The 11,322-nt window shown below is 34.0% G+C and overlaps 1 protein-coding gene across 1 annotated transcript; it reads right to left on the reverse strand.

Annotated features, from left to right (window-relative positions):
• Window positions 1–9,335, reverse strand: LOC142625873 (AT-rich interactive domain-containing protein 6-like). The gene is made up of 13 exons (XM_075799614.1): window positions 9,147–9,335; window positions 7,692–8,554; window positions 7,540–7,579; window positions 6,044–6,096; window positions 4,141–4,186; window positions 3,417–3,509; window positions 2,168–2,275; window positions 2,019–2,070; window positions 1,859–1,934; window positions 1,663–1,729; window positions 1,522–1,572; window positions 723–815; window positions 1–299 (listed from the first exon to the last, which is right to left on the reverse strand). The coding sequence occupies exons 2-13, from the start codon at window positions 8,516–8,518 to the stop codon at window positions 198–200; spliced, it is 1,608 nt and encodes a 535-aa protein (XP_075655729.1). The 5' UTR covers window positions 8,519–8,554; window positions 9,147–9,335; the 3' UTR covers window positions 1–197.
• Between the last annotated feature and the right edge of the window lie 1,987 nt (window positions 9,336–11,322).

The raw sequence follows: 11,322 nt of genomic DNA on the forward strand, positions 1-11,322 counted from the left end.
TAAAATAAATTGAATTGAATTGAATTAAATCATCATTGTCAAACTGTACTAATACATTAGAAATGAAATACAGAAGTTCAGGCATTGGACTTAACAAGAGGAACTTGGCATTTATGCATGGTAGAGAGATATAAATACACACCCATCCTTACAATTACTTAACTAATGGGGATGGGTGTAAGCAGCCTCAAACGACACTATTCTGACTCTTCAAACGGGACACGAACAAACAACTGTCCATGCAGGGTAACCACAGCTGATGTCTGATGTGGGTCAATTCTAGAGGGTAAGCTGACAACCTGGTAAAAGAAAAGTGAATCTCAATGTGTATGACAACTAATTAAAAATAATAATAAAACACGGTTTTCTATGCAAAGATAATATTATGAAGGCAATTGAAATCCCAAATAAAATACAAACAACCAGCCGAGAGCTCATACAGCAAAAAACACCATGCCAACAATTTAATTGCCAATTTGTTTTGGATGACGGTTTTTTTATATCAAATATCCTGTATGATTGTGATTTTATTAATTTTTTAGATTAAAAGTTTTTAATCTTATCTTATCCTTTGAGTAACCAAACCCTATTTGAGATTAAATAGAAAGTTTAATCAATTTTGAAGAATTAAACCACTTACAAAATCCAAACCAAGTAGATTTTTTTTTTTTTTTTTTAAATTTATTTCCAGTTATCAGTGAAAGAGAAAACATAATTAATACCTTTTTGAAGGGTGTGACACCCCACGGATTATCAGTATGCTCAGGTTCACCACTTATAACAAGGCGGCCAGCAGGATCTGATTGAACACGCACCTGAAATTGCCAGAGAAGGTAATAAATACTATTGTTGGAATGTACGTCTTGTCATTAGTGTGTGTGTATATATATATATATACTGTAAAAAAAATACCAAAACGTATTAATGCTAAATTTATAGCCAATGCCACAACTTTTCTATGCTTCATCCTACTAACAAGCATTAAAATGATGAATTTACTAAAAGTTTAGTAAATACATTCTAACATGTCTGCTTCTTCTTATTTCTATATATATATATATATGACACAATGGCAATAGCTTCGCTTATATACATAAGCTCACAACCTTGACCAAAGACCACCGGCAGGCTAGCCGGCATCTTCTCACATTTCATAAATTTAAAAAAAAAAAAAAAAAAAAGATAAGTCAAAAATGGGAAATAAAATAAAAAATAGCTTTGTTTTTTTAATATCTTGTGGAGGACACGACAGACTGCCTTATGGGCCTATCAATGTTTTGCTGATCCAGAAAACTCATCCTTCTACTCCATGAGATTGTAGGCTGATGCCCTCATGGCGACCATAAAGAAAAAGGTATCCAATAATACACAATCACTATTCACACACCAACTTTGCAAAGTTAAGCAGCTGTCAAATAATTTTTCCCCACCTCCACAATTCAAAGGACACTTGTACAGATTATATGTAGCAGATGAGAAGGGGGAAATATACAGACAGACTGACAGAGTAAGAATACTTACCTCTTCTCTGAGAAGGCCTGGAACTAAAGCATAAACCTCGAAACAATCTTTCTGTACACACAAAATGTCACTCTAATTAGTTATAGAATCTGCCCATGCATATTGCCCTGAATAAATTATTTAAATGTGACTCAAACTTACGGTTTTCTGCACGTTGATCTTCACCCAATCAGCCGGTGCCCCAATATCAACCACTGGTGTGTCCAATCTAGCCACATACACACAAAAGCCAAGTAAAAAAATTAACCCAATGCCATTTTTACGGTTCTGATCATGGCATCACTTTTCACATTAATAAGTCGACATATAAGAAGTTTTACTGCAACAGAATCTTAACTGTGGTTTAGATGCTTTCGTACGAGCAGTTTTGACCGTATGTTCCATATAAGATGGTTTCTTACGTTTAAGTAAACCTGAGGGCAACACGCAAAATCCAAACTGAGTTGTCTACATTCTGTAACACTGTTATAGATAAGATCACAGATGAGGAGCCATACCAATGCTCTTAAGCTGTTTTTCACGCTTTTGCATAGAAATAGAATTCTTATCCTGCAAAATGCAATTTTATAGTATTATCATCATAATAATTCTTATACACGTAATAATTTGAGATGTAATGAATACACAACCTTTAACATCACCAGACCTTAATAATAGGGTCGCTAACTTCACCATTTCCAAGAAGGCGTTGTGAGTGCCAACCCTGCATAGCACGTGCTGCAGCATCCCTGCGTGCTCTACCCGATCCTGAAGCCTGTTTTACAACCAACACATGTAACTATGTTATGGACAGTGCTTACAACCCTATTGTGATCAAGGGCAGTAAAAGAAAATCTGAGATAATTTAATTGATCAAATAAGACCTTTAACTTTTAAAGACATTACTGGTTGAACAACTTATTGTTGTTAAAGAAGTAAAAGAAAAAGTACATTAATAATATAAGCTTAACTTGGTATTATACAAAGTTAGGACAGCAGTAACAGAGAAATTTTAGGCTAATATCTTCTTAAGCTTCAGTAGCCAGAGGTCAGAAATAATGCAGCTATTAGGTTTATAGATTGAAAAGTTAATTTAGGATAAGTTTTAGGCTGCTAAAAACAGGAAGTATGTTTGCAGGGTTTTCCAGATAGTAGGTAATTTTTCATTCAGCTTCTATGGAGTCAGAAATATTCGATTTTACTAGCACTTAGTCTAAAACTCTATTTGTTTTGATGGGAAACCTTGTGTAAAGATAATTTTCCAGTGTTTGGTAGTATCAGAAAAAATAAGTAAAAGGAAAATAATCTTTGGTCAACAGAAACAATATGGCTTATTTTTAGAGATTATTTTCTACAAATTTTTTTTCAAAAACAACTCTCTCACAGCAAGCTAAATAAAGAAAGTTAGGAGATTTTTTTTAACTCATTTAAGGTTGCTACCAAACATAGAAAAATGAGAAAGTTTTACTGAAATGCTATTTGGAAATGACTCATTTTCTAGAAAAATTATCGCCAAGAAAAAACAGAGCGTAATTAGAAAGTAGTCCACCTGGGAACTCATTGAAGCCACCAAATTTTCCAAGTCTTAGCCCACAGATAATAAAGTGTATGCTATTTAAGTTATAGGGATGTCCTGGACTAAAACTGGCCTAAAATTGACCACTTCTAAAGCTAAACCCTCAGTGACTATATTACATTTCAACTCTCGAGCATGACATGTGACACAATACATCAGGTAAACATATTTCCATGCACCTGGAATGATACATATAATTCTTTTTTCATACAATCATAACCATTTGAAAATTGAAAGTGGCATAAACCATGTGGTATAAGTAGAACACAAAATACCACCACTTTGTTTAATTGTGCGCTAAATCCAACCACAAAGTCCAAAACAAAATTTTGGAACCTACCTGATTTTCAATATTTGAAGGCTCTGAGTGAGAAGCAATAGATACACTAAGCTCACCACCAGGTGCTTTATGCCTTTCATAATCAAGGAGAGCCTGATTAACACAAAACGGTAATAAACTAGTTATTTAATAATTTAAAAACAGATCATGATATAATACAATTTTTTTTTAAGTAAAAGCTGGCACAAGCCATAAACAGGTGCACTTGAAAAGGAGGGGTAAAGAACTCATGGAAGCCTAAGAGCAACCACAAAGAAAGAAAGAGATAATAGGTATTAAACTAACGCACAACAGAACCATAGAAGCACTTCTCCACACAAACAAGCATAAATTCTAATTAAGAATGAACTTTGGGAAAGTTGGGAAGACATTGCCGGGGCCTTCATGAAAATAATAGTAAAATTCATAGCAGGTAACTTTGACTAGTTATCAAATTAGCACAATTCCCTTTTTTACAAGTTAATTGTATTAAAACAAATTTTAAATGCTAAGGGGAAAATCCAATGTTTTTTAATCCAATAAGAACAATTATAGCATAGATTTCAAAACAAATAAAGCTCACTAGTTATACATATAACCCATATTAAGTCCATATGCATAACACAGATTTTTCATTTGGGGATATTAGTTAGACGGACCTATATGAAAGACTACGAATTTAACAATGCATCTAATGCAGCTTTAACCCCACAAAAAATTTATATATATATAAATCTGAAATTACCTTCTCATAAAAGCCTCGGAATGTCCACGAAACTGTAGTACATGTCCTGTAAAAGAGAGAGAGAGAGAGAGAGAGAGAGAGGAAAAAAGAAAAAGATTAGTAACCATAATTAAAAAGAGTATAAGGCCATTCAGACTCCCACCCCAAGAAAAAAGGGGAAAGGAAATCCTATAATAACATACCTCTCTCTCTTTTACTTATGATAAGTACAAAACAGTACACATAAAAATTACAAATGAAAACTCAAGAGCTATAACAATTCTGAAAAAATTAAAAATAATAAGAAGAAGAAGACATAACGACATACGATAAGCTGACATCCAGTCATACAAAATTCAGAATTTTAAGCTCAAGAGTAGAAAGATCAACAGCGTTGAAAGTCCAACTATTCCTTTCTTTATTATTAATTGACATGAGACCCAAGCAATACTTTCCAACCAAAATACAGGTAAATTACCTTCTTACAGCATCATGTAAAGAACTCCAAATAAAATGAAGAAAACAAACCACAACTTATGAGCAATTGAGAAATGAAGTAGAAGATGATCAACTATTTTTCACAAAAATTACACGTACAACACAGTTTACTAGGGTGACATTTCTTTGACAAAATTATCCAAAGTTGAAATTTTGCCAAACGCACCCATCCAGACCCCCCAAAAAAAAAAAAGGATTTCTTAGGCAATTTACTACATCACTTCCAAGGAAATTGCATGTTAAATAACCTCTCAAACCTCAAAAAGATTAGACATCAAATATAACATTTCATTAAGCTGCCAAAACTCTTTTTTTTTTTAATAATTCAAAAGTTGGGGGGCAGGGCTGTTTAAACCCTAGACGTCTTCATTGGAAATGCCAGGAGGTGCCAGTAGAGCTATAAGGCTCTTGGCTCCAAAACAGTCCATCAGCCCCCTCACCCACTGTGATATTACAATATAGTAGGCCCATCAAAGAATTGAATGACTCTAATTCTTGGTCTTGAAAATCTCTAACAAATCTAAGATTTCAAGAACAGAACCCTCTAGGTACTCCACATAAGAATGAACCGGAACATCCTTAGTCTACTTTTTTTTTCTTTTGATGGGTAAGAAAGTAATATTATTAAAAAAGAAATATGAAAAAGAATACAGGGTGTTCATGATAATGAACAAAGAACAATAAAAAAAAATAAAGAAACATAGGAATCAAGAAGCCATGCTAGAAGACCACAGAAAATCAGTAAGAGAAGAACAGTGTGAGAGACCCCAACACCGAGACCGATCTTAAGAGAGTCTGCTGGCACAAATCTATCAACTGAGAAATGATCCTTATCCACAACTATTAGGAACAAATTAAGAAATGATTCTTTTCATGCCACTTCAAATCCTTGTCATATCATATTCATGGAATACGAGTAACCTTCAAGATACACAATATGCCAAAATCGAATGCTCCTACCATATTTACCGCAAACTTCACAAACCCAGAAAACCTCTTTAACAAGCTCTAATACTTTTCCAAATGCTATAATCATGAGGCCTCCTCACCGAGTTTGCCATCAACCAGTCCTAAGAAACTCCATACTTCACTCAAATAACATGCCTCATTGCCTCTAAAGGTGGTCTCCTATTTTCATTTGCTCATAATAAAGTGACTAAAATTTTTTTTTTCTTTCAGTTTTTGCATTGCTACAATCTTGTTGTTAGGGACTTTGTTGCACGACATCACACGTGACTAGATAAATGATTCAAATGTCCTCACAGTTCGCAAATTAGAGAATTAAGTCTACTTTATGGGTACTTTATACAAGAAGAAGATATCTACACTATTAAAATTAGCATTGTGCATTGTGCAATTAATGGAGTTCACGTATGTGAGATAGTAAAAAAACTTGATAAATAAGAAAATATATAGTGTTTCTTACTTTGGGGGTTTGAAAGACTCTCCCACTTGCCGCCACAACTTACAAGAAGTCACCTAATAATACAGAGAAGAAAATTATGTACAATTGTCAGCAACAACCAAAAGAATGAGGAGAAATGATGGTTCATAATTCAATAACAGAGTGGAAAATTAATTCATAGCACATAATTCAATAGGCATCTGACTAATCAAGATACAAACCCTAACTTAAATTTTTGAATCATTGGACCTTGTTTCATCCTCCAATTGCAGCTTTCATGTCTTTTTTAGACAACATTACAACAAGAACAACAACAACAAAGCCTTAGTCCCAAAATTTTGGGGTCTACTATGGATTCTCAACAAATTAGTTAGGGTCGGCTACATGCATTATTTTCCTCCATTCTTCTTCTTAAGACTACATTGAACTTCAGAATTTGATTTGTACTTTTTACTTACTTTCATTTTAAGGGTACCCTTTGGAATACTCCGAGTAATTGTGTTGTGCACCATTAGGGAAAACTTTATATTGTATTACTTGCCCGAAAAAAGAAAGAGACAAGAGCTATATATTATGAAAATTAAAAGGTTGAACTAAGAGAAATATTCAAGAAAGGTGGATGCACTATTTCCACTTAACCATCAGTATTCTAAAAATTCAATGCAAGTAGAGTTCACTAAAACTGAGGTAATTTCCAAATCACAACAAGTTCTAAATTTTTTTTTTTTGACGTGGAACCTAACTAAGGTAGGACACTTTGGACCCACCACTGGGGAGTAAACCACAGATACACAGCCCCATTTGCCAGAATTACGTATTACGTAGTCTAGGGTAACTCCTAGAGCTCATCCCAAACCTCCAACCGCTAGGCTGCACCCTGACGGGTAATCACAACAAGTTTTAACTCTTCTCTTATTGATTAAAATTTGGAAGCACCCAACAAAGACACACCAAAAATGGAAGCTACAAATTGTAAAAGGCGATTACTTAGAAAACAACAAATATATATATATAATCATGATTGCACTATTTTAGAGCATCATTATCTCAGTTCACTTATTTCTGTAAATGCCCTCTTCATTATGATATAATATGAAAACCATTATACTATTTTTTACTTGCAATAATGCAAAGAATCCAAACGTGACAGTATGTCTGCCACATGTTGTCCAAGTAAGCAGGAATAGAAGTATGTAAGTTTAAAGATGCATATAGCAAGGAGGGTCAAAGAATTTTCCAACATAGGTCCTGTAACAAATTGCACCCAGAAAATATAGTCACAAGAATGTACTCAACATATTTGAATTGCTTTCATTGCCAATGCTATGACTGTACTTCTTGATATCAAGAGAACTACTAATACACCCATCAATCTAAGCTACTCTTGGCATTGACAATTGCTCTGGTAAGATTAACTTCACCAAACGAAAAACAATGGTAATTCAAATTAAGGCATAATGCACGTGAAATTGGTAACTTCATTTGAATACATATGTTCAGGGGAAAACAAAGCATACCTTATCATAGCCACCCAATCTACACACAGCTCTCCACAACCTTATCATAATAAAAAATTGATAGACATTAGTCCAAACTAAAAATGTGTGTTCCAACTTATAAACTAATTATGAAGAAAATGATATGGATGTAGACGATCAGGAAAACTTACTTAAGGCAATTCAGAGTCTCCCCATAAAACTTAGGAGGTTTGAATTCCATGCTTCTCTCTCTAAAGAAAGTTTCAAGCTCCTTCATGAAAGCGGATTGCTCTCCTTCAGTCCCGGATTCAGTACCTTGAGACATATGGTCATCATCCAAAAGACACGAGTGCTTTGAGTTGGAGTTCCCATTATTTACAGGTGTAGTAACAAATTGTTCATTCACCTTAACATCAGATTCTATCCCTTTGAAAATTTGAGATTTTATATCAGAAGGTTGAGCACATGGTGTAGCAGGTTCATTATGAGTTGTAGTTGTAGGTAGGGTGTCAGAATAGATAGCAATTTTGGCCTCAGGCACTACTTGACAAGGTTCAGTTTTGGCAATTGCAATAGCTGGTTCAGCAGTTTCAAGATGACGTGTGGAAATAGTCTTGTCGTCATCATTGCAATCACCGCCTGAATTAATCTTCTGAGGCAAGTCACCGTCTTCAATCTTGACATCAGAATTGGGATGAGTACTGGGTTCAGGCTTGACTAAATCTTGGTGATCGCTTAAAGGGACTTGGGAAGGAGGAAAATCATGAGCTGGTAGGTCTGGATTATTGGACTGAGATTCAATAATCCTATTATCAGTTGATGGGGGGGTCCCATTTTGAGCAGGAATCGGGGTTCCTTCCAGTGGCACAGAATGATAAGGAGACTCAGCCTTGTGGGATTCAAGTTCATCAACTTGTGCATTGGGATTGGGATTGGACAGCAAGCTCCCTTCATCATCAGCCACTACCACATCTTCATTTCGTCTCTCCTCATTCTCATTCTCCTTGGTATCACTCATCTCCGCTTCTAAGCCCCCCACTAACAATAGAGTTTCCTATTACAAAAAACCAAGCCTTTTAGTCCCAAAATTATTTTTGGGGTCGGTTATGGATTCTCAACATACTGGTTAGAGATTATTGAGTGAGGGTGAACCACATGTATTCCTTTCAGCCATTATTATATTATAAAATCTTTCTTCATGGAAAGTGTAGTATTTACTAATTGAATTATTTTATAAATAGTCTAAAATAAAAAGGAAAGCAGAACAAGAAAAGTAGGACTCTGTTATGTTAAATATTTCACACAAGCAAATCAAATCAAAGCAATGCTGCAACTACAAACCAAATGCAAGAATTAAAAGTTTGTTAAATATCTTTTTAAAAAAAAAAAAAAAAAAAAACCTAGCCCTATATGCTCTTCGTTCCGTTATAAAACTATACAAATACTAAAAACAACCCTTAGAGTTGGAGAGACAATCTCCTTTCCTACGACGGCGAAGCAGATTCAGATTGCAATTGCATTTTAAATCTTAAACTATCAATTTTCTGAATGTTTATTTTTCAATTAAACCCTACAATTTAATTATATATATTTTTGTATATTTAAAAATAAATTAAAAATAATAATTTAAAAAAAAAAATGTATACCTGTTTGGCAATTGAAGAAGGAGAGTTCCAGTGGTGAGTTGTGAATTGTAAATTGTGAGGGGTGGGGAGGGGAGGGCAACAAAAATTGAAATTTGATGAGGTTGAGGTTGAGGTTGAGGTTGAGGTTGAGTTTGGGGGCGAGCTGATAATAAAACCCTAATTTTCAAAATATTTTTTTTTTTCGGTTACAAAATAAAATTAGTACAAAAAATATTATATATTTTTCGTAATCGTAAACAGAAAATTGAAATTTATAATTAAACGAATTTCTTGCCGGGAGGACCTGAACGGCACTCGCACGCGGACTTCTCATTTTTACTTAAACGACGTCGGCTCATCCCATTCCACTACCGATTGGGCTCAAGCCAGCCCAGGCCCATTTTAAAGCGCGATCATTGATGCCTTATCTCACTTCCCCATTAGGTATTAGCCCATTCTGGAATATATACTCTATGATATTTTTTTACTTTTTTTTTTTTTTTTTTTTTGAGAAACACGTACATATATATATATAGGTCCGGTTAATGTATGCCCTTAGGGCACACGTTAAACTATCCATTTATGATAAAATTTTCTCGAGAATTGAAAAAGCTACCAATACTTTTTCAATATCTGAAAAAAAAAATTCTAAAAATGAATAATTATTGTGTGCTATATATATATATATATATAAGGGAAGGATGATGAGATAAGGGAATACACTCATACGCCAATACCAAAACTGCATGCGGCAGTTTGTGTCGCGGAGGAAATAATAAACTCCTTCTCAATATCACACTTTACCAATGTGGGACAACTCAACAACACTGAGTATATTTTTTTTTTAGTAAATTTTTTTACCTTAAAACGATATATACTCTATGATATTAATAATCTATATCTATGTATCGTATAGCATATTATTTGTTTGGTCCTATAAGTCTCTCTAAGCTCTTGTTTTATTTTTTATATATATTATGTATCATACCTATCCAAAGAAAATACTAGTTACATTTGTGCTATACCTCAAAAAGATTGGTCATTCATAAAAAAAAATAAAAGTATATATAATTGGTATTCCTTGTAGTCGCTCATATAACCAAGATTTGCTTTGTAGATATTTCAAAAAGATTGGTCAAGTTATAAGTTATCGGACATATAACCAAAATTTACTTAGTAAACAATTGAGGTGGAATTCAACATATGGTCACCCAACCCACATTTGTACAATCTAATCAAATTAAATCTATGTAATTTGGGATATCAAAATATCAAACAAAATATTATACGGAGTCAATCAACATAGCTCTAAAGGTTTATGTGGGTAACATTATATAGCTTCATTTATTATGTGGATGGACTTTTTCAACCGTCTTCATGATCTAGTGACCCAGTTTCTTGGGCATCCAATCATGAGTCAGTACAGTTGTGGCTCCAAAACAATTGTTATCTCCCCCTGTTTCTGTTTCTCATGTGCAAACCATCAAAGATTAACAAAGCTAAAGCTAGATTTTCTAAAGGACTGAAAATCGACCTTTAAAATCCCCCTGATTGTTTTATTTTTGATAAATTATAATCTATCTTCATGTGGTTAAGTTTACTCTGAAGTACCTTTTTTTTTTCTTTTTTCACTTACTACAAATTATTTATTTTCATGCGGTTAGTTTACTTAAAAATACTCTTTGACTCTTAAAAAAATTTATTCAAAAAACTTTACCTTCTTGACTTTTAGAAAATTATAAATAAATCTCTTTATATTTTATAGATTAAATTGTTGTATTTTGATGAATTAATGTGATGCCTCAATTTGATTAATTGTGTGATGTGTGTGAGTGTGTGATGAGTCTAACATCAAGTATTTACTAGGTAGATCTGGGCTTTATTGACAATTACAAAGAGCCTCTATTAGATTTGGGCTTTTTGAAATATAGCGTAGATGTAGCTAGTGCTTTTCCTTCGGTCGTTACATATGGTATCAGAGCCGGCTCGGTAACCCCGTGTGGGCTCAGAGACACTACCCCATAAAGTGGGCCTTAACAAGGACGTTAGGAATTTAAGTGGGGGAGATTGTGATGCCCCAATTTGATTGATTGTGTGATGTGTGTGGGTGTGTGATGAGTCCCACATCCGATATTTATTGAGCAGATCTGGACTTTATTGACAACTACTAGGAACCTCAATTGTGACTAGTCATTTT

Source organism: Castanea sativa, chromosome 2 (assembly GCF_040712315.1).
Source record: "Castanea sativa cultivar Marrone di Chiusa Pesio chromosome 2, ASM4071231v1".
In the NCBI taxonomy this organism is placed as follows: domain Eukaryota; kingdom Viridiplantae; phylum Streptophyta; class Magnoliopsida; order Fagales; family Fagaceae; genus Castanea; species Castanea sativa.